Genomic DNA, 22,895 nt, shown 5'->3' on the forward strand with positions numbered 1-22,895 from the left:
ATTCCTTGTGCTTCAGCAAGGCTGCGTGTAGAAAGGCTCTGGCTGTTCCCAAGACGCCAAGAACCTCTCTGCCAGGCAGCCCGACTTACCTGCCCAGTAAAGGAGCTGCTGTAGGACGGCACTGCCGTGCTCTGCCATGCTCCCTTCACCCCTTCTTGCCCATTTCGCAATCGCCCAGCAGCAGGGCCCCGCACCACCACGCCCAGTAGAAGCTCCCTGCTGAACCAGCTAGGGACAACACACGTTGCTGAAGACTCTGCAGTCCTCCTCACCTGAAGAAGAATCTCTTCCCGAGCACGTCAACTGATGTGCTCTGCACGCATATTTAACAAAATTCTTTATTTACATTTCAAACTGTGAGAAAACCCAAAAAAGGTAAGATGCCAATGATGAAGTACTTTCAGGAGAACGTCAAGAGCGCGGATCTGGCCTGCAGAGAGGACTGGGGCAGTGGGGGAACCGGCTGGAGATGGAACGGCATGGAGCCAGCACAGGCCTAAGCACCGGCAAAGGAACGCTGAAACGCAGAAGAAACAGGTCCGAAACGCTGGACGGCCATTCCCGACTCATCCTACAACAGCAAGACCGTGCAGTGACACTGGGTGCCGCCTCAGCGGTTTTCACGGGAGCGCTACTTGCTGCACGCATCAGCTCACCCTGAGCCAGAGAACGCGGGCGTCCTCCTGGGTCTCCATGCCGGGCCTCTGCACCCGCCTCCGAACCCAAACCCACCAGCGCCTCTTTCTCCCGGCTGATTTTAAAGGGTCTGGACAAGTAACTGACTCAGCTGGCTGAAGCTGGGCAAGGCAGATGCCCTCCTTGTCTCCAGGCAGCTGAGAGGCAGCAGGCTGCAGAAAGGCAGTTCCTAAAACCTGGCTGGGAAGTCAGCGAGGTGGCACCGGCCTCGTCCCTAGAAGGGAAAAGCTGCCGGTCTCAAGCTGGATCTTGGCCAGAGATCATGTGCTCCAAGCAGAAATGATGAACAAGCCTGGGCCTGAGGACAGCCCTAAAGGGGACCCCACCCATCAGCACGGGTCTGCCCATCTGCAAGAAAGCCTGGGAACAAGGTCGTCCCTCTCTTCAAAAGCCTATCGACGCCACCAGAAGTACCAGGGAAACGAAAGAACAATTACATCCCCTGTTGTCACTTCATCAAGCAGGAGGAGCTCCCCAGAGTCTGGAGTGCCACAGATCTGAAAGACTCTGTTATGGAAGCGGGGACAAAGTGTCTTCGTGGGCAATTCCAGACCTCTCTGGAAATCATCGAATGGAAGGCCAAAAACGGTGGGGATTTGCTGGCGCTTCACTGAGCTGAGTCAGCTCTCTACAGACTCAAAGGACTGCGAAACTAAGTCAAGAGAAAAAGAAAGGAGCAGAGCAGCCCAGAGGCTGATTGCACTGGCGGCCTGCGAAGACACACTTACCCCATTTCTGTTTCACTGCTCTACATTTCCCCGCACTGGGAGATCACAACCGGCAGCTTGGGTTTGTTGTTTGGACCCGTCGGCACATGCTGAGGACAGACAAACGTATAGCGTTAAACCTCATAAAAGCTCGGCAAATCCCGCGAGTGACAGGTACTCCAAGACTGGCTGAGAGAGAGATGCCTACAGCATCAGGAACCGGGAAATCCAGACACAGCTCCGAGTCACACAGAAGCACCATCACGCATTTGGGCAACGGACCCAGCCATAAGCTGCTGCACTCTCTCTGCGGGCAGAGGTTTGGGATACAGACCAGACCCCGATCCCTCCAAGGGGAGGGAAGGCACAGAGCTAAAGCCAGAGAGCTCCTCCTGAGATACAGCAGGCATCACGTCGCTTGAGGCTGCTCTGGCCTAAAGCTTGAAAGTTACTAACTACAGCTGCAACACGCGAAGCAAACTTGCCTTTGTACGGCCTTTGCGGAATCCAAACACCAGACAGTCCCACAGCAACCCTCATTCTGAACCTCTCCTTCTGCTGGACTCAGCTGCTCCTTTCTGAGTCTCTTACTTATTTCCCTCAACTCGCCCCTCGCTGCAGTGATGCACAAGGCAGGCACACCGCAACCCTGCCATCGGTGCTCCTGGCAAAGAGGGTCAGCAACACGTGCATCACACCGCGCCGTACCCTTCCTTGCACGGGACCTTTTCTCAACACCGGACGGGGGTCAGCTCTGTGCTCGCCCCGCTTCCCAGACCGAGGGTGGAGGCCCTTGCGCACATTAGCCAGGCGCGGGCCAGGGAGTTAAGTTTCGCCCGTCTCGAACTCACCGCTGTTTGTTACATCTCCTCATCTACTCAGACACCCAGTCACGACGCTGGAAGCCCTTCAGGAGATGACTTTCATTTTTCTTATCAAACACGCTGATCACGGATCAGCAGAACTGATCATTCAGCATCCACGGAATAATCCCGGGCAACGGCACAGAAGTGATCTGCTTCACACCCTCGTCTGGGTTGCTGACGGAACAGCTTTTCAATTCAGCTTCCCCAACAAATGCAAAGCGTCGCAAATAAAGCCACAGGAACACAATCCCCGCTCAAAGACCAACCAGCAACCACGACAGCACAGCATTTCTAAAGTCAATCTATAGGACAGCATTTGCCTCAACGCCTTTCCTGCCATTTTATAACAACGACAACCGGTAATACCAGTTATCAACGCTGCTGTTCCCTGGTACCCTCTAAACAGACAGCGGCAGAGAACAGAACCACCCTTGTCAATCCTCTGTACCACTTGCCCAAGGGGACGTTCGCGGAGAAATAGGCAAATTCAACTTACTTCCATTTTTCTCATGACCAACAGCCCATCGACGATTTTACCTAGAATGAGAAAATTCTTCCATCTCAATACGGCCGGATTTACCTTTGCTCCCCGCCACTCATCACAGGTACATGCACTTTTGGTCCCGCTGGAAAGTCTGGTGCAGTGTAAAGCTACTGGCCACGTCAGGGCTGGCTTCCGAGCTCTAAACGGGCAAAGGAAACGATCCCTCTTAAAACGTGCTCCACAAGCGAGGGGCGAAGAACAAGCAGTCCCCGGCTGTTTCTTCGAGCAGCTGCGCCACAGGCAGTGTCCCTCAGCCGGGACGCCAGGCCGCCGCTGCCGGTACTCACCGAACACGACGGGTTTCCCATCCAACCAGTCACATTTGGAGCACGTAACGAAAAACTGACAGCCGTTGGTACTGGGACCACTGTTTGCCTGGGGGGAGAACGGCAAAATACCAACAGTGTACAATCAAAGACTTGCCAAAACCGAAGGCAGACGCGCCTCACGTAGGAAAAAGCTGTTGCTCTAGACCCAGCCTAGCTTCTTTTTAGCTTGTGGCTACACAAACCACGGGCAGCAGATACGCATCCGCAGGAGAGCACCCCGGGCTGGGACGCGGCACGCCACCCAGTCTGGTCATGCCGCTCTCACCAACTTCCCACCGTACTTCTACGCAGGCACGTTCAGCACAAGATCGCGCTGAAATCTGGGCTCTAGGGCACGCTCCTGAAAAAAGGCCAAACTTTTTGGTGGCGAGTCCTTCCTGGCTGCAGTATTGTCCCGGGGAAAACTGAAGAGACAGAAACCAGGGCAGAAAAAAAAAAGCAGCTTCCTGCTAGTTGGAAGGTTTCCTCAGGACAAACCAACCCAAACGTGTCTGTTCTGACGACCAGGATGAGAAAGGCAACGATCCCAGCGGCACAGGGCTCACGGAACAGCGCGATGCGGACGGCAAATTGAATTCACACCTGAGCGCAGCACCCGGAGCGTGCGCGCTCTGCTAAGAACACGTCTCTGCCACGCTTAAGTCCATTCCGGTTTTTCAAAGCTCTTTGGACACCCAGGAGATACTAAAGCCCGTTTCTGGGCCAGCAAGTGAACTGGGCACGTTTTGCAGCTGCAGGGCTGCACGGGACACAGTCCCGTGGCATTTTTACTTATCGCTAGCCAGCTGCGGAAGGACCCAGCTGGGAGGGACCACGGCTTGGCCCGGCAGAGCGACTCCGGAGCCACGCCGCTTTCACACAAAGCTGCCGAGACCAGCGCGGGATCCCTCGTCCCACGCCACGGCACACTGCTCGCTTAGCTGTGTCGTGACACCTCTTTCTGGGCCGTGCTTGGAACGGGAGGAGTAACTAATGCACATGGCGAATGCTCTAAGCAAGTGCTTTAAGGGCAGGGCAGCTGAAAGAGCTGGGCGAGAAGCAGCTGCGGACAGGAACGCTGCAGCACCGGCTCCGCTTGCTGTCTGTGGCCAAAGTCAGGGTACTGTTCCTACCAGGCAACGGGCAACGCTTGCAGTTTTTCCTACAGCGTGGAACAGGAAGCCTATGTTAGCAAAGGCACCCTGGGAACGCTGCTACGGCTTCGGAACGCCCCACCTCTTTGCCTCCCCCTTGCTGAGGTCAGTGCTCGGTAACAGCATCGGGGAGGAAGAAAACCCCACCGCTTGCCACCCTACACAAACCGCAAGAGCCACCAAGCTCTTCTCAAAGCTCATCGAGCAAAGCCTGCCCCAGCCCTCCAACGGGGGAAAAGAAAGGATGCTGCAGGATCATCATCGGGACTTCGCTGTTCCTCCACGCATTAACCCACGAGCAGCCTTCTGACGAGCACTTACACAGCCGGTCTTTCAGCCCTTGGGTCCAGCGGTGGAGATGTCTGTTGCCTGGCAAATACCCGATACACCCAGGAAAAGGGCACAGAGAAAGTACCTAAAGCTTTTCCGTCTTACAACGGCAGTGTTTTCTACTCACCATAGAGAGCAGCCCAGGAGCAGAGTGTTTCAGCTTGAAGTTTTCGTCGGCAAAAGGACCCCTGTATATACTGGCTACTCCGGTGCCGTCTCCCTGGGTGACAGAGGTGCCCCGTCAGCCTCAGCGCTTGTTCTGAGCCAGCGCTACCCAACGGTTCAGTTTATTAAAACACAAATTTAAAAGCCCCACGCAAAAGGACAGGGCTCAACTCTGCCCCAAATGGATGCTCCCCTGCCCTCGATACGCACCAGGAGCCAACACATTCAATGTCTGGTGCAAGCCCTAATGCTTGAGCAGCTCCAGGGGAAGGAATAAAGCCCGCGGGGGCATCGCAGCAGCATCGCAATTAGCGACCACCTAAAGTCTGCTGCGGCTGAGCCGCCCGCCGTGCGGTCACTCCCCTCAGTGACTTTCAGACAACCAAGTTTTAGGAAGTTTGGATTAAAAAAGCTTCATCACGCCCCCTCACGTTTTGAAACGCTTCCACAAAAGAAATCATTTTACTGGGTCCTAGGACAGCCAAGAGACCCCGCGGTCCTCCAGCCTTCCCCACACACTCTGCTTCTCCCCAACTCAGAGCACGACCACCACTGCCGGCACAAACTCTGTCCTCTTTTGGCACAATTCACTGACAAAAAGTTCGTTTGCACGGAAACGATCTCTTGCACCACATGCTTCTCGGTTGCCTACTTAAGGTCACTCTCCGCAAAGCAAAGACAAACTCGCAGGGTTTCTTGTTCGGGGGGACAGGAGAAGGCGGGGAAGGACAACAGGGTAAAAAAAAAAAATCTTTGCCAATTTGAAAAGCCTCGAGCTGTACTGCCACGGGGCTTTTTAGAGAGGAACTCTTTGGGGGAGGAGAGGGTATGTGCACACAAGACTCACGATTCCTTTCCAAGTACATTACAGCCTGCTGCAGTGAGATGGCAGCAAAGCTACAAGGAAACCTCCAGTGACTACTGGGGACCTCAAAAGAGAGCCAACAGAGCCCCCAAATCAGCACGCACCCTTGGAAACAGTGCCTATTACACCACGCAGGAGAAGCCCCAAAGGAATACAGAGGTACATACGTTTACAAAGTCACCTCCTTGGATCATGAAATCCTTTATCACCCTAAACAAGGAAAAGAATACTTAGTTCTCAGCAGACAAATGCCTCAAGAAGAATACTACGTGGTAAAAAGGAGTTTGGCCTCGCAGCAGCACCACGGAAGTTATCAGGGCCTACGAACGCTACAGTCTCAAGTCTACCACAAATATTAACTACTGGTTGCTATCAGGTGATTTGGGAGCCACTGCTCTTCGACCAGGGACAGCGATTAGGTGACAGATGCCAGAAAATGATCTCTGACCTGGCCCACCAGGAACGGGGGATCCCTCCCAGTGACCCCAGCGTACACGTCTGACAGCGCCCCCAAATCCCCCACAGCTACAGAAGGACAATTAGCTGCCACCCACAAAGGCCTCCCAGACCAGTAACGCCTTGAAGGCGCGTCTCAAAACCCCAGCTGGCTCAGGCTGCTATTTAGGTGCCTGAACAAAAGCAGGGGAATTACCTGTGGAAAGTGCTTCCTTTATAACCCACAGGGACACCATCTTTCCTGCAAGGAAATAAACAGGAACATCACTGCGACTCACTGGACAGCCCACGCAAAACCCTCCCAGGGATCCGGAGCCCCAAAGGGCTGCCCTGTACCTCAGCAGCTGCCTTGATACACAACCAAGCGCTGCAGCCTGGCTCTCAGCTGGTGCTCTCGGAGGCACAGGGAAACCTCCGGTGGGCCCTGCACATGAACTGACGTCGTTCCCTACAACCTCCACACCATCACCTTGACGGGATCCCGCGGCAAGCTGCAGCACGGGCGGCTGCGAGTTGCAGACAGGCCGTTCTAGAGCGACCTGAGCACGAACACAGTCATGCCCAAATGGCAAAGTCTGCCACCTCCGCGACTCACCGACGAGCCCGGCACAACTTCATCCCAGCAGGTTTCTCTCCCTCTTTCCTTTTGTACTGGGACAGTGAGAGAAAATCCCAAGTGACCCTTCTTCCTACTTGCCCAGCCCTCTTTCTCGCAGTAGCCTACTTAAAAAGACCCACTAGAACCCACTCACCTGAATTCCCCCGTACAAAACTGCCTGGAAAACAAAAAAGAGAGCAGAGCGTGAGGCACATCCGTCGGCCCGTGGCAAAATAACCGGGCGGCGAGGAGAGCCCTACCGTGACCTTAAGGCAGCCCCCTTCATAGATGCACCGGGCCTATCGGAAGCTCCACCGAGGGAGCAGAGAGGGACCGGAGGCCTTCACCTTCCAGCCAGACGGGCTCCCCCGGGGATCAGCATGCTGCACCGTCACATCTCTCTGGCAACGCAGAGAGGAGCAAAGCAGGTGCAGCAGTTCGCGGGGGCAGGCAGTCGCTCTGCCACCAGAGACGTTCCTGCACCGAAAACCCTTCGCAGGCCGGCTCCAGGCTGAGCCGCAGGAACGCCGGCCGCTCCTCACCTGAAGTTCTCCGCCGTTTTGGGGACAACGTCGGCGAACAGCTCCATCTTCATGCGGCCGACCTCCTGGGCAAGACGGCGGCCACATGAGCCTTCTGGGCCCCACTCGCACCCACCGGCCTCCCCACCGCTGCACCCAGGCAACTCCCGCCAAGTCAGCCTCCTGCTGCAACCCCAGCCCTGCAAGCCCCCTCCCGATGCAGCCCTGCACCTCCACACCCCTCCCCCGCAGCACTGCCCCAAGCCCCTGCCCACGCGCCCCTGCAACCCCACAGCCCCCGCTGAACCCCGACGCGCCCCTCCAACCACTTGCGCCCCTCACAGCCCCACGACGGACCCTGCGACCGCCCCCTCCCAGCGCACCCCCACCCTTGCGCTCCTACACTCCCCACGAGACCCAACAGCCCCCCCCGCACCCCGGCCAACCCCCTCCCGCACCACCAACAAAAAGACCCCGCCCTGCACCCCTGGCCGCTCCCCTCCCCTCCCCTCCCCTCCCCAACAAGCCCCCCCGCCCTCCCGCTGCACCCCCGCAACACCCCACCGCACCCCCGCCGGCCCCTCCCGCTGCACCCGCGGCCCCCGGCCCCGCCGCGCGGCTCCCGAGAGCCCCAGGGGCCGGGGCCGGGGCCGGGGCCGGGGCCGGGGCCGGGGCGGCGGCGCCCTCGCCCACCTGCCCGCCGATGGCGACATCGAAGAAGACCACGGGGTTGTTGGGGTTGGACGCCAGCACCGCCATCGCGGCCGCCTCTCCCGGCAGCGGCCGCGGCAGCGGGAGGCGGGGCGCGCACGCGCCTTCCCTCGGCTGCCCTCCCTGCCTGCCGGCGGGCAGCGGCGGGGGCTGGCGGCCCCGCAGCCGGGGCTCTGTGGCCCCGGCCCGCCCCGGAGTCGACCCGCCAGGCCGGGCGGCGCCGGGAGGGTGCCAGGGGCCTGCGGAGGGCTTGAGGAGATTGGCGTTCCCCTGGGCTTTGTCCCTCGTGGGCAGCTCTCGGCTCCCTTCTTGGCAGGGCCGGGCTGCTGCCCTCTGGCCCTTGGCGCCGGCCCCGCCGGGGGAGACCCCAGCCTGCTGCCTCCAGGATGGCTCCTGCCCCCGGGGCTTTCCTGGGCAGCTTGGCAGGGCCGGGCTTCAGCAGGGGGCAGGGCCTGGCCTTCAAGCACGTCTCCTCCTGCCTTAGTGCGGGCCTGCTGCAGCGCAGAGGGTAGACAGGCCAGCTCCAGTGCCCCACGGGAGACTTCAGGGAGCGCTGGCGAGCGGCACTGCTGCGGCCATCACCAGATTGAGGATTTGGGGCTACTGCTTAGCGACCCCCTTGCTCTTCCCACCTTGCCTTGAAGAGCAAGAATTCTAATTGGCGAATAGCAGTAGGAGAGACTAATGATTATGCTGGGAAAGTAAGTCTCAAAGGGAATAAATGATCAAATACGAAATACAATCTCTATTGCCAATGCTGCTAGCACGCCCCTGTAAAATCCCAGACCGAAGGTCTTCATTAACCAATGCTCTGTTCGTGGTTAGAAACAAGGACAGTCTGTTGTAGTCCAAGATGTCTGCCAGACAGGATTTATTACGGTACCCGCTGTGTGTAATCCTTGAATCATGACCAAAGCAGCTGCGAGCCAAGGACGTGTTCCCTGACCATCCGCAGTCAATTCGAGGAGCGGTCGAGACCTCCGACTCACGGGCCACCTGCCCAAATGATAGCCCCTACTCAAAGGGGAACAATGGACAGAGGCTGTGCGCTAATTTGCATCAGAAGCGAGGAAAGAAGAACCAGTCATCGAGAGGAAGAGAATGAATATGCATTGTATAAGCTAAATACGTATGAATTGAATATAGAAATACTCGTTGGTTGCAGTGTGCAGGCGGACATCCTTGGGAAGGATCCCGTGTCCCCGGTGCGCAGCGTTAATAAAGGACGTCTCTACTTCTCTAACTGGGTGCAGAGAATGAATCTGAGAAAACTCAACAACAACTCAGCGTTATCGAGCGGGGATTCTTTATGACGGCGCCGGGCAGCACGGGGGATAGCTCCTTCCATCCGTGCTCCAACGGGCCAGCAAAACACATCAGTTCCTATACACAAAAATCATACCCCTCCGTCAGATTCCCTGAGAAGGGCAGTCTGATGGTGATGAGTTCCCAGCGTTCCTAGTCTTCCTCACCTGTCCACTAGTTGAATCCTTCTTCTTGAGCACAAACCTGGGCCCCTTCTCTGATGCAACCTGTTGTAACAATCAGTCCTGTACTAGAGGCGTCTCCTTGATGTCTGGAGCTTTGTCTCCTTAAGGTCTGGCAAGATGTCAGCTATTTATCAGCTTTGCTCAGCAAACAGCTAAAACCATCCTTGCAGGGGAAGAAAAACTCAGGAGAAATGCAAGTAAAGTTTTTCGGTATCTTAGTCAGGGATTGTCAGGGGTTTAACTCTTCCAAGAAGTTTTTCTGACCGCTGCAGATTTGCAACAGCACCTCTGGGGAGAAGGGCTTGACATGCACCCAGGCGACCGTGAAAGTCATTGTGCGGCCCTTGACCAAAGGCAAGGCCTTGGGCTTGTTGCTGGAGAACATCAGCATCCCGGCGCGCCCAGGAAGGAGAGGGGCCTTGAGGTGCTCTGTGGATACGACGGGGACCCTGACTAAGGATTACCTTCTCTGTTAACCACCTGGATATTGGGGAGGAACCCACTCTTGGAGAGTTTTCCGAGGAGCCTAAGTGGAGGGGGAGCTGCTGATCTGCTGACGGGCAAGGCTTCTGTACGGGGTCCTGGGGCGCTTGGGAGGTGCCCGGGGAGGACGTGCAGCGTGATCCAGACCCCGACGGGACTCCCTCTGCACTCTGCCGTCCCCGTGGGCCCCGCTGGCTCCCCGCCGCGTCTCCCGCGGGGGAAGAGCCCTTGCGTGCACACCAGGAACATCTAAGGCTTTGCCCCAGGGTGACTCCACCCGGGACCCTCTTTCGTTTCCTGAGTGCCCAGCCCACCCCCATCCTCTGTCTCCACCAGACTCTGACAAGGGGCCCCAATCCAGACTTCAGCCTCGGGCAGAGCACTCGCCGCTCACCCCCTCGAGCCCACGGGGAACGCAAGAAAAGCACCAGGCCCCTTGAGGGTGCCCTTCCTTGCGCCTCTTCTTAAGCCCGGCCTCGAAGGAGGCGTCCAACCCTAAGGCAGTGCCCAGAACAGATCCCTTTTGACTGCAGACGGGCTGCCGGGGGTAGCTCTGACACACCAGTGCCCCTTGCCTCTCCCTGCTCGCGGGGACGGCAACGCCCCCAGAGACCCAGCAGGAGCATCGACACCGTTCGAGGCCGTCTGCCCCCAAGCCCAACGGGACGCAGCGGAAACGAAGGAAGAGCGACAGCAGGGAACTGCAGCCTCCGGCAGCCTTCAGCAGAGGTGGCTCCAGGGCAGCAGCCAGGGGGTTGTGGGTGCTCCAGAAGGAAGCCCGAGCGGTCCGGGCTGTCCCAAACGGCACGTCATGGTGACCGGGTTGCCCCGACAGGTACACGGAGGAGTCGTGAAAGGCACAGCAAAGGAGACGGGGTGCAGGAGAAAGTGCAGCAAGGGAGATGGGGTGCAGGAGAAAGCACACGGCGGGGCCTGGAGATGCAGCCAAAGGCACAGCAAGGAGTTGGGGGAGCCCGAAATGCACACCGCGGGGCCTTGGGCTGCTCAGAAAGGCGTCCTTAGGGGCTTTATCGTCCTGAATGGCAGTGCAATTGCCGTGGAGACCACTGAAATTCACACCTGGGGGGCTGGGGCACCCTGAAAAGCACAGCCGCGGGCGGCAGGAGCAGCTAAAGGCTAAGTGAGACGTGCAGGGGAAGCCCAAAAAGCCGAGCAAGGGTCTCGGAGCAGCCCAAAATGTACCCTGGTGGCCTGGGGTAGCCCTCTGGCAGACAGACAGAATGCTCTATGGTGTACCAAAGGGCACACCCACACACCCAGGGGTTTTGGGCGCACTGAAAGGCACGTTGAGGGGCGCGGGGAGACCCAGCATCACACCCAGGGGTGCAGCGTGTGCCCAAATCCATGCGCAGGGGGGCTGGGCACACCAGTCGCTTCCCCTTGGCCCCGTGGGCTGTGTGTGTGCAGAGAGGCTCTGAGCGTGCGGGCCCCTCTGCCCCGCCCAGCCCCCAGAGCCTTATGATGTCACTCAGCTGTTCATGACGTCAGCGCACAGGTCCACTAGACCTGGGGCGCTGGCACAGTCCCTGCACACACCGTACCTGCTGGTGCTGCTGGTGCTGTGCCAGTGGCTCTGGCGGTGCTGGTGCTGCCAGTGCAGCCAGTGCTGTTGCTGCTGGTGGAGCTGGTGGAAGCGGTGCTGCCGGTGCCGGCGGTGCTGGTGCTGGTGTCACTGGTGGAGCTGGTGCTGGCGGTGGAGCTCAGCCCGTAGGCAGCTGCCCGTGCCCTGCCGATCCTCGGGGCTCGGCTCCGCCGCTCGCAGCCGGCCCCCGGCAGCGCCCGCCGAGTCCTGCCGGCCCCTGCTGCCCGGGGAGAGGGGAGGCGAGGCCGTGCAGTGCCCGTTCCCACGGGGCCATGAAGAGCATCTGGCGGTTCCTGCGGCGCAGGACGGCGCGGGTGGTGCCCGAGCCCTCCGGGAGCCGTCGTGCCGATGAGCTCCGGCCGCACGGCCGGGACCAGCTGCACCCTGCGGCCGCCACCATCGACTGCGCCCCGTTGCGGCCGGTGCAGGAGCCCGACACCGGCCGCTGGGGCAAGGAGTCTGCCCTCCGTAAGGCGCCACCAGACCAAGAAGCCGTCGAGGAGAGCAACAGCTCTGGGGGGGCGGTACGTAAACCCAAACATTTTAAATTGCCGTCCTCCTCGTAGGACGGCGCTACACGCCAGCGTGAAATCAGACCTTTCCTCGAGTCATGTCCGATGCAGAGTTGTTGACAACTCTTTTCTAAGCTGACGTCAAGCTGGTGGGAGTCCTGGTTCTCGGAAATGCTGCCCCTCTCCCCTCTTCTGAGCTGCTTTCCTAAGTTCTGCCAATCTGTGCTCTTTATCTCTGAACAGACAGGGTCGGGTTCATCCCCTTCCCACCCGAGCCCTGGAAGCCATCAGCCGTCAGATATCGTTGATGCAGAAGTGCTTCAAATAATTGTCCGATTGCTCAGCGTGCGTGAGCACATGTCTCTGGTGCAAGAAACCAACCAGAGCTTGTCTCAGCAGCTGAGCAGAGCTGAAAGAGAAGTGGAAGAACTGAGAAAAGCCCTCTCGGAAAAGACATCGGCTTTACACGTAACACAAAGAGAATTACTTCAGGTCCAGAATCAAGCAAAGGAGCAGCATGCTGTACTCCTTGAGACAGACCAGGAGACGAAAGACACCATCGAGGAGGCAGAAGAGCTGCAGGAGGAACTGGCCAAGCTGAGAAGTGAAAACCTTCTCCTCCGTCGGCAGCTGGGAGAGGCGCAGGAGACCGCCCAAGCACAAGCGGTGAGTGATGCCTTAGGAAGCGAGGCCGTCAGAGTAGAAGAAGGGGTGAGGTGAGCACTGCCCCGTTTTGATGGAATTGCAAAGGTTTTGGCAAGCCCTGAGACGCGCTTAGACATCTGTATGTACGCGTATGCACTGACTGGCTTTACCCCGCTTCCTACTTAAACGCCCTTAAGATTCCCAAAATATTTTAGGAAAAAGGTCTGTTATTTGTGGGAGCATACCCAAGATAATAGAAGCCAAATCTGATGGCTCCACTCTTGTCTCTAAAACTCGGGGTCTCTGAAAATACTGGCAGTAGGGCTGGCAGGCCAGGAAGCCCAGACCACCTTCTTGCCGAGGAGATGTGCTGCAGTTTGCTACCTGGTAAATGGCAAAAGCTTGTGTTTTCCGTGGCATCACTTCTGCCGTGTTCTTGCACTAATCAGTGGGTTGGGTTCTGAAGTGTGCAGGATCAAATGAGGTGCAGAAAAGGATTATTATTGCTAATTCCCGATAAAGTGTCTGGTAGCCATTGGAGAGGTGGTGCTTCTCATGGGCTTTGACACCAAGACGTGCAGAAGTGCTTTGAGTAGAAGCATGGAAACCTTTTGTTCCTGTGACTCAGACAGGGAGGGATCAAAGGGATCCGTATCAGATCCTGGCCTATACATTCAGAAGGTTTTTAATCCATGTCCAAATTCAGTCCGAGATTTCAAAGCTGCAGCAAAAGCTAAAGGATTCAGAACACCAACTCCTGCTGGCAGAGGCCCATGTTTCAGAGAAGAAACTCCTGGAGGGGGAATTGAAGGGGACCCGAGCAAATGAAGCTTGTGCGCAGCAAGAACTTCACGAGGAGCGGCTGAACAGGTACCCAGAGCTGGGGAAGGGCTGTGCTGGGTGCGGAGGGGAGGCGTGTGCCAGCAAATGCTGCTGGGCCAGCCTGCAGCTCCCTGCTGCAGCTCCACGGCTGGCCCTAGGCGGGCTCAAGGAGTCAGGGCAGCACGGGGTTTACCTCCTTTGTGTCCTTTGGACCTGCCAGTGTCCCTGGCAGAGCTCCCCCCATCCCCTCTGTGTCAGATTTGAAAGAGCTTTGGAGGCTTCAGCTGCCTCAGAAGGTGCGTGGCCCCTCCTGCCAGCCCAGTGATTTGGTTTACCCTCCAGCTGCCGGCAGGGCCCTTTCTTGTGCCGCTGGCATTGAGGATCCCGGACACAGCACGCACCTTTCACGTGCCACTGGGAGGTGGGGACAGCCAGGACGTCCTGATTTCTTTCTGCCCTCGCTGTTGCCCAGGGCAGGTGCAGAGCAGCGTGGTGTTGGGTTTAGATCCCAGCCAGCCTTAAATTCACGGAGGCAGGCCTCCACGTCAGTGTCTCACTGTCAGCCCAACGTGCTTTTAGGAAGCCCCTGGAGCAGCAGGTGGAGGACCTGCAGCAGCAGCTCCAGCATTTGGGGGACGGAGACGTCGCTGGCCAAGACCCAGACGGAGCTGCCAGCCAAGACCGACTGGAGCGAGGTGAGCTGCCGCACAGACGGGTCCTCCTCAGCCGGGGAGATGCCATGCTGGTGGCTGACTCCGTTTCTAAAGACTGTGTTTAAAGACTGAAGCTAATGGGACGGAGGAGTGACATTTTCAAACTCTGTCGGGGCCCACGGTGGGATTTAGAGATCAGCTTGGTGCCCAGGCTTTTTGGAAGCGTGTCTTCACACAAGAGGTGATGAGCCGTAGAGGACCGCTGCTGCCCAGGACTGCGTGACTCACGTCCCAGGCTATGGGGCAGGAGGGAGCTCGAGCTGTTTCTCTGCTGGTGTAGCCGGGATCCCCACGATCCGTGCCAGATGGGCAAGGGAAGGCAGAGGGGCTCTGCAGCTCCGCTCCCTGCCTGCTGGAGACCCAGCCCAGTGGACTCGGTGACGGCCTGCGGGTGCCATGGAGGGTGACGGACAGTCTGAGGAGGCTCGGGGGTAGATGAGGGCCGCCAGCTCCTTGGCTGGAGGAGGAGTATCCCAGACTTGGTCCAAGCGAAAGGCACCGACTGTCGCCCTGCGCTGCCTCACAGAGAGGCTGGGAGGAGCGTTGGGGCCGTGCGGGTGGCGGAGGCTCAGATGGAGTTTGCAGAATGACTCAGGAGAGGAACTTTGTTTTGTTTTCAGCTCCCCATCACGAGAACCACCAGGCTCTCTCAGCACCCTGCAGGCCACGCGAGACGTGAAGCCTGAAGGAGAAGCCGCAAGCCAAGGCTCATCCTCAGGCTTGTCCCCCTCGCAAGCTTCTGAGATTGGGTACTTGAACGTAGCTTTGCCCGGAGAGACCACAGCCTCCAGCTGCAGGAGAGCCAGAGCATCAGCACTCGTTTGTAAATATAGGAGTGTTTTTAACAGTGGCGTGTTTTGGAGAGCATTACTGTCTGTGAATTGTTCAAGGAAGAGTCCTCTACTACCAGCCTACATTTGGACAGTACAGAATTGTTTGGATTACCAAGTGCAATGCCTGTTACCTAGTAGTCAGAGCGGGGAAATATTTGAAAGCTGGGTTAAAACAGGTCGGTCGTTTGACTGCTTGTTGCTTTTATCTTAGGAGAGCAAAAGTTTTCCAAAACTGAAATTTCAATTACATGTGCTTTACCAGAAGTTCTTTCCTTTTACATCTGACCGCTTGGAGGAATTACAGGGGATGGATGTTAACCTGACAGAAGATTCTACAGTGATTCCCTTTTCTAATCACCCTGATGGCGCAGCTGCACGGGGAAAGAGGTTTGTGAAATCTTGGCTTTTGGGCTCTTGGGGCAATCGCCAAATCGGCTGACCTGGCGATTTCTGTCATATAGTTCAACCACAGGATTCGACAGCTTTTTTGCAACTCGCCCAAGCGTCAGGGTGTGCGTGCGTCACCCCAGATCCCCCCGGAGGCTGGCATTTGTAGATAAACTCCGTAAAATGGAAGAGGGGTGGAAGGGGGTGAAGCCACCGGATCTCCCCCTGAACCCCAGTTCCTTGCCCAGTCCAAAACTCCAAGCTTTGGAAATGAAACTGGGAGAAGCTGCCTTCCAGCACGTGCCCACTTTTCTGCGCTCCCTCGATCTGTACTCGGACCCGGTCGTTCCCCTTTGCTCCTGCTCTTCCCCCTTCCACTTTGCTTCGTGCAAGCCTGCGGAGGGGAGCGGGAGGTACCCGAGCCCTGAGGGAGGGGACGAGAACGTGCGGAGAAGGAAGATGGGGGGCAAAAGGAGGGGCTCCGAGCGCAAGGATGACGGGTCCAGGGGCCAGAAGGGAGATGGAGGGGGCGAGGGAAATGGAATAGGCGCAGCAGCAAGGAGGGGACCTGGACATCCAGAGGAGCAAAGAGGGGAGATCCTGAACGCTCGCTAGGAGTGACGGAGGGGCCTCAAGGCCCCTTCCCCAGCCGGGGGCAATCCCAACCACAGCCCTGGAGCCACGGGGCAGAGCGGCCGCGCGGGCGGCCCCCGCCTGCGGCCCCGCTCCCAGGGCTGGGTGCAGCCCCGGCGCTCCCGGCTGCCGGGAGAGAAGCGGGAGTCAGCAGGCGGGAGCCCGGCAGCGTTAATCCCCGCGGCGGGGCGGGGCGGGGCGGGGCGGGGAGGCCGGGGGGGGGGACGTGGCGGAGCTGCCTCAGACACGTCCTGAGTGCAGTTAAAGCATCGCCATCAGCCCCCGGAGAACGGCGGCGGGGGGGGGGCTGCGCTGGCGGGGAGCGGACGGGCCCAAGCGCCCCGCTTGGCGCTTGAAGCCGGGTGGGGGACCGGGTCTAACCCCCCGCCCCAGGGGGCGGGCAGCGCGCAGAGGTCCCGAGCCCCGTGCCAGCCCTCGCGGGGAGGAGGGCAAAGGGTCTGCGCTTTGCCCACGGCAGTTTGGGACCTGGCTGAGGTGCCCCTCGGCCCCTCCACGCTGCAGATGCAGGGCCCAGGCTCGGCTCCCTCTGCCTGCGCTTGCGCTGCGCCCCCAGGAGCTCCTTTGCTTTCACCTGCCCGGGCAGTTCCTCCCAGAAAGAAATGCCTCCTGCTGGAGCCGTTTCGGAGCCAGGCTGCAGCCCCGGGCCAGAGGGCTCTTCGCAGCCTTGTCTTTAATGAGCCTTTTCCTCAGCATCCCATCCTTCCTGCCCAGGGGAGCTTCTCTGCCAGAGGGAGGGGGAGAGACTGGGGGGCAGCTGCCCTCCCTTCCCCTGAGCCCTTCTCTAAGGATCACCTTTCATTTCACCTCCTCTTTGCCTCCATCCCCTACGTCTTCACCTTACGTGGGCTCAGAGAGATCCAAGAGCTCTGCTGAATTCCCCAGGGGCAAGGCCCGGGGGAAACCCAGCCTTCTTGTCCACCAAGTCACTTTCCTCGGGCACTTGAAAAATGGGCTTGCCGGTCACAGATTCCTAGCCCTGCCCTTGCCTACGTCACTCCTCCCTCAGAAGAGGAGACAAACCTCACTCACCGGCAACCACCAAGAAGGTATCGGGGAGCTGACCCATCACTCCACCACCTTTCCGACCAAGGCGTATCCCCTCGGCATCAGCCCTTGCAACATCACCCCCAAAGGACTGCCCATTCCCCCATCCTAGCGTGAAAACTGGAAGCCAGGGACCCAGCTTCCCACGTTACACCACGGCCAGGGGGGGAATGGGGCCAAGGTCAGCCCATCGCAAGAACCGATGGGGGGGTATGGCCATAGGCCTTGTCAAGCTATCTTGGTCACTTACGGTTCCAGGAGATCTCCAAGTCGGCTAACGAAGGAAAGAGCTTTCCAACAGTCATACAGTCCCGCAAGGGATCTGCATCGGGACCGTGACCTTGAAACCAGAAGGATATCAAAACTGGACGATGCTCAGGAAGTCCAGAGAAAAACAAGCCTTAAAATACAATGGCAAATAGGGAATCCACCATGCAAGGGACCCTAGGGGAGGAAATTGTGGAGACACCTTCAAATCTCGGTGATGAAGCCTGCGAGGATGTTCATTTGGGGAAGCTCTGTGACCCCTGCTACGCGGGAAGCGAGACTAGCTGATCGCAGTGACAGAAACACATGCATCAGGCTGAGAAAGAGCTGCTGCCCCTGAAGCGTGGAGGCAAACTCTCTAACTCGCAGAGAGTTCCAAAGCAGGTCTGTTTAGCACGGCGCTGGGTGCAAGGGGGGTCGCTCCTCCTAGCTGGCACACGGGTCACATTCTACAACTCTCTGTATTACCTCAAAACATGCATATTCATGAGCGTCTGCAATGAGTTCCGAGAATAGCTGGGGATATTATAATTGTTTCTCAGAAAGTATTATAACACGTTTCCTCCTCTTGGCGCGCGCGTGCTGTCATCTGGTGGTCGTCCTTTGGGGACTTTCGGAGGAAGGCTCAGAGTCTTCTTCATCGTGTACTTTCTCATCCAAGCTCTTCCTACTGTCTCAAACATTTCAAGGCTGCTTCTGCTCCCTTATCCTGTGCTGGGTCTAGCTAGCTAATTGCTGCTCACTACTAAGCTATGCTAAATTCACTCTTTACTCCCCAGATCAAGCCTGGACCCAGCAATACGCTGCTTTCCCTCAGGAAAAAGTACAGTGAATTTGGGTACCCGCCTCAGCAGTGCAAACCTCAGTACTGCAGCTGGCAGGCAGAGCTCCCCCGAGCCGCCTGCAGCCAAGCTCCTGCCTCAGCAGCCCCCCAGGGAAGGGCCATCTGGACACATTTCCCGAGCAGCACCGGCAGCCCAGCCTCTCTCTTTTTGGTCACCTCTATTTCACAGCTGTCACCAGCTTCCAGTTTGCTCCTCGCTCTTGGGAATCTTTAACCCTCCTCCCACAGGAGAGACCCCTCTGGAAAGCGTTCTCGGGGCTGCAGAGGAAAGGGACGGTGTGCTTTGTGTTTCTTTCATCACCTGGGATTCTGCAGGTACAAGCAGGCGAGATGCCTCGGGCTGGACAGAAGTGAGCACGAGTGACTTCAGGAGCTGTGCAGCCCCAGGAATGGAGACCTGGAAATCCCGACAGCCGGAGCCTGCTTCAAGGACTTCAAACAGCCCCGAGACAACAGAGCACACCAAAGCCCGCCTGCAGGATCTGTCCTCCAGCACATCAGCGCTTGCCACCTCGCGCTGGGTAACGCCCAAGCAAAGGGCGCGGCCCGCACCTCCCCAAGACAGCCCCACACAACACACTCCTGCTGCCCGAGGAGCGGCGGGACGTCCCCGGGCGGTATGAAGCGCCTGCAGGTGACAGAACAGGCTTTGTCCCAGCTCCCTTACGTTTTCATCTGCCGGATGAGGAAACTCACGCCGTAGCCCAGCCCCCCCGAGGGGCGCTTGCGTGTCCCCCAGCAGGTAGGTCAGTGTCCTGGTTTGGGCTAAATCAGAACTAATTCTGGTTTAGTGCTTTAACTTTTCAGTTAAGTCCCCTCTAACTACCAGCACTTTCTGAAACAGCAGCCTGTTTTTCCAGACAGTGACTGCTCCCAGCAGTGATAAGGCCTGATGTTTATAGTTCGTACCAAGGGATGGGATGCAGAGAGGCCCTTGCTTATACTTGTTCTTATGGCGACCAAGGTCACTGCTAAATCTTGTACTGCGTGTTGGGGTGCCAGGAGTGAAAAGGGTCGCACCTACAGGGAGGAGCGAACTGGACAGGTGACCCAAACCTGACCAACAGAGTATTCCATCCCATAGACGTCATATTCAGTATAAAGCTGAGAGATCACGAGGGTCTCGCCCCTTCGCTCCCTTCGCTCCCCTTCGCTCTTCTTCGATGGCCGACATCTGAGGAGGACTGATCCGTGCATCCCTGAATCCAGTGCCTGAGTCCAGCTCCTGCATCCCGTCCCTGTCTGCTGCCGAGTCCAGCCTGGGACTGCCCCAGTGCCAGCCCTGCGGTGTGGTGGTGACGTATTGTCATCAGGGTGGGGGGGGGAGTTGGGTTCGCTATTGGTTTTGTCTATATTTGTACATACTGTATAGATTTCATTTTTTTCCTTATTCTTCTTATTATCTTTTCTTTTATTGTTATTGTTCCATTAAAGCTGTTTTAGTTTTCTTTTCCAAACCGTAAAGTCTCTCTCTCCCTTGTTCTCTCTCCTTTTCCCTTTTGGGAGGGGAGAGGGGTTAGTAGAGAGCGTCTGTCATTCGTTAGTGGCCGGCCCAGCCTCAAACCGTGACAGATACAATTGGCGCCCAACGTGGGGCACGACCAGAGCTCCGATAAATTACCTGAATAGCTATAGCACAAACTCCCGCTTGTTTTTAAAAGAGCTGAATTTTTTTTCCGAGATTTTTGAACGGTTGGAAATTAAAACAAACAGCTCACAAGATGATAAGCCTCTTAAGTTTAATACCACGGGGTTCTCTTCTAATGTTTTGTTTGAAATTAAGTGCCGTGATATCGCCTCATCTGCTGTATGCGTTGAATTATTGTTTACTTGTTGTTAGCCTTATCTTGTGGATTATCCCTTATAGGCGCTGGGCGAAATTTACCACTATGCTATGGTGCTTATCACTGGTTTGTGCTGGGATAAATTGGTTAGCAAATTTACCCGGGTATATCTTGCGTTACATAGTGGATTCTGTTATTAGTTACACTTTCAGTCACACCTGGGGAAACTCTACTGCTCCCTTCTATAACAAGTGGAATCTATCAGATTACGTGGCTCCTGGATGTGAGCGTCAACATCCGAATATAATGATTTTATAGATGGTCCTTTTACTATCAGTTCTCTTACATGTGTTTCAGGGGATGTGGTGGTATGTTAAATTTCGGTGTAGGTATAGGTCTTGTTCAGCTACAGTCACTGCAGCTACTCAGACCCCGTGAAGGAAACAGCGAGTGAGGGTAACATGCACCACAGCCACTCAGACCCAGCAGGCCCCCCCGCTAAGCGCTGCCGCTGCTCCAGCTCCCACAGCAAGCGCTGCCGCTGCTCCAGCTCCCACAAGCACTGCTGCTGCTCCCACAGCAAGTGCTGCCACTGCTCAAACTCCGACAGTGAGCACTGGCACTACTCCAACTCCGGCGAGCACCGCAGCTGCACCGATAAGTACTAAGGCTCCCACTCAATCTCTAGCAGCACAAGTTGCCCCTGTGTCCGGAAGGAAACAGACAAAGAAATCAGATCGCCCAGTGAGGGATGAGGAAGATCCAGGAGAGGGTCCTTCTAAAGCCCCACCAGCACATGTAGAGGAGTCAGAGTCAGAAGAGGAGGATAAGGCCCCTGTGACTGGGAAAAAACACCTTAAAAAGACAGATCGCCCAGTTACAGATGATGAAGATTCAGACGAGGGTCCTTCTAAAACAAAAGCATCAGAGGGGGAGTCAGAGAGAGAGGAAAGTACACCCTTCTCTAGGAAAGAGCTGCGTAATGTAAGAAAGGACTTTAGTCGTCATGAAGGAGAGTCTATTACCAGCTGGTTGCTCCGATGCTGGGATAATGGGGCCGAAACCATAGAACTGGACGGTAAAGAAGCTAGGCAATTGGGATCCCTGGCTAAGAATGGAGGCATTGACAAGGCACTTGCAAGAAAGAAAGGCAATGCCAGCCTCTGGAAACGACTCTTAGCAGCTGTAAAGTACAGGTATCCCTTTAAGGAAGATATCGAATGCCGCCCAAGCAAATGGAACGCTATGGAAAAAGGCATTAAGTACCTGAGGGAATTAGCTGTGCGAGAGGTGATCTATAGTGACTGGCAAGCAATTATAGATCCCGATGAAATGCCATGTCAGCGACCCATATGGAGGAAGTTTGTACAGAGTGCACCATCAATGTATTCCCATACATTGTCAACAATGGTCTGGGGAGGAGATGCCGAGACACCAACTGTGAATGAGGTGGCTAACAAAGTGCGACAGTATGAGGACAGTCTCGCTGATCCCATGAAGGCCTGTGTCTCAGCTGTAGCTAAGGAAATGGCTGATGAAATATCTAAGAAAATGGAAAAAATGTATGAGAAATTGTCTAAGAAAGAGGATAAATCCTATTCTTCCCCTAAATGGACTCGTGTTGAAGCCATTAGGAGAAGACGCTATCCTGCAAGGCCAGCCCGAAGGGAACAGTACATGTCCCGAGGTTCCGTGTGGTCTTTCCTGCGTGAGCATGGAGAGGACATGAGTAAGTGGGATGGTAAACCTACTTTTGTCTTGCGGGCTCAAGTACGTAGGTTACAAGGTAGAACAAACAAAAGAGAAAGTTCTTCTACCAGAGCGATTGCTCCAGTGAATACAAACCCATTTCTTGATGGGTATTGCGCTAAAAATTAGAGGAGCCCTGCCTCCAGCCAGGTGGAGGAGAGGGACAACCGAATTTATTGGACTGTGTGGATCCGATGGCCTGGCACGTTAAAACCACAGAAATATAAGGCCCTTGTAGATACCGGTGCACAATGCACCCTAGTGCCATCAAATCGTAAAGGAACACAAACTGTTACTATTGCTGGAGTGACAGGAGGATCTCAAGAACTGACTGTTGTGGAGGCCGAAGTGAGCCTAACTGGGGACAAATGGGAGAAGCACCCTATAGTGACTGGTCCTGATGCTCCATGCATCCTTGGCATAGACTTTTTAAAGAGAGGGTACTATAAAGACCCAAAAGGTCGTCGGTGGGTTTCTGGTATAGCACCTATAGAGGCTAAAGAACTATTAGCTTCATTGCCTAAACTTTCAGAGGAGCCCACTGCTGTGGGACAGATGAAGGTTGAAGATCAACAGGTGCCAACTGCTACCAAAACAGTGCATAGACGACAATATCGTACCAGCCAAGACTCACTGATTCCCATTTCTAAGCTCATTCGTGAACTTGAGCGTAAAAAGGTGATTTACAAGACTCATTCACCCTTTAACAGCCCTGTATGGCCAGTGCGGAAGTCTAATGGAGAATGGAGATTAACAGTGGACTATCGTGGCCTGAATGAAGTTACACCACCGCTTAGTGCTGCTGTGCCGGACATATTAGAACTTCAGTATGAACTGGAGTCAAAGGCAGCTAAGTGGTATGCTACAACTGACATTGCTAATGCATTCTTTTCTATTCCTATAGCATCGGAATGCAGGCCACAGTTTGCTTTCACCTGGAGGGGTATCCAGTATACCTGGACTCGACTGCCCCAGGGGTGGAAACACAGCCCTACCGTCTGCCATGGACTGATCCGTTCTGCACTGGAGAAGGGTGGAGCTCCAGAACACCTGCAATACATTGATGACATCATTATATGGGGTAATTCAGCAGAAGAAGTCTTTGAGAAAGGTAAGAAGATCATTGAAATTCTCTTAGACGCCG

General features: G+C 56.3%; 1 protein-coding gene across 1 annotated transcript; it reads right to left on the reverse strand.

Annotated features, from left to right (window-relative positions):
• Nucleotides 1-1,422: 1,422 nt before the first annotated feature.
• LOC147414045 (peptidyl-prolyl cis-trans isomerase H-like) lies at nt 1,423-7,969 on the reverse strand. Its single transcript, XM_086476258.1, has 9 exons — nt 7,904-7,969; nt 7,232-7,296; nt 6,844-6,867; nt 6,288-6,332; nt 5,803-5,845; nt 4,733-4,825; nt 3,101-3,188; nt 2,766-2,806; nt 1,423-1,513 (listed from the first exon to the last, which is right to left on the reverse strand). Exons 1-9 carry the CDS (start codon nt 7,967-7,969, stop codon nt 1,445-1,447), a joined length of 534 nt encoding a protein of 177 aa, XP_086332384.1. The 3' UTR covers nt 1,423-1,444.
• Between the last annotated feature and the right edge of the window lie 14,926 nt (nt 7,970-22,895).

This window comes from Leptosomus discolor, chromosome 20 (assembly GCF_034619465.1).
Source record: "Leptosomus discolor isolate bLepDis1 chromosome 20, bLepDis1.hap2, whole genome shotgun sequence".
NCBI lineage: Eukaryota > Metazoa > Chordata > Aves > Leptosomiformes > Leptosomidae > Leptosomus > Leptosomus discolor.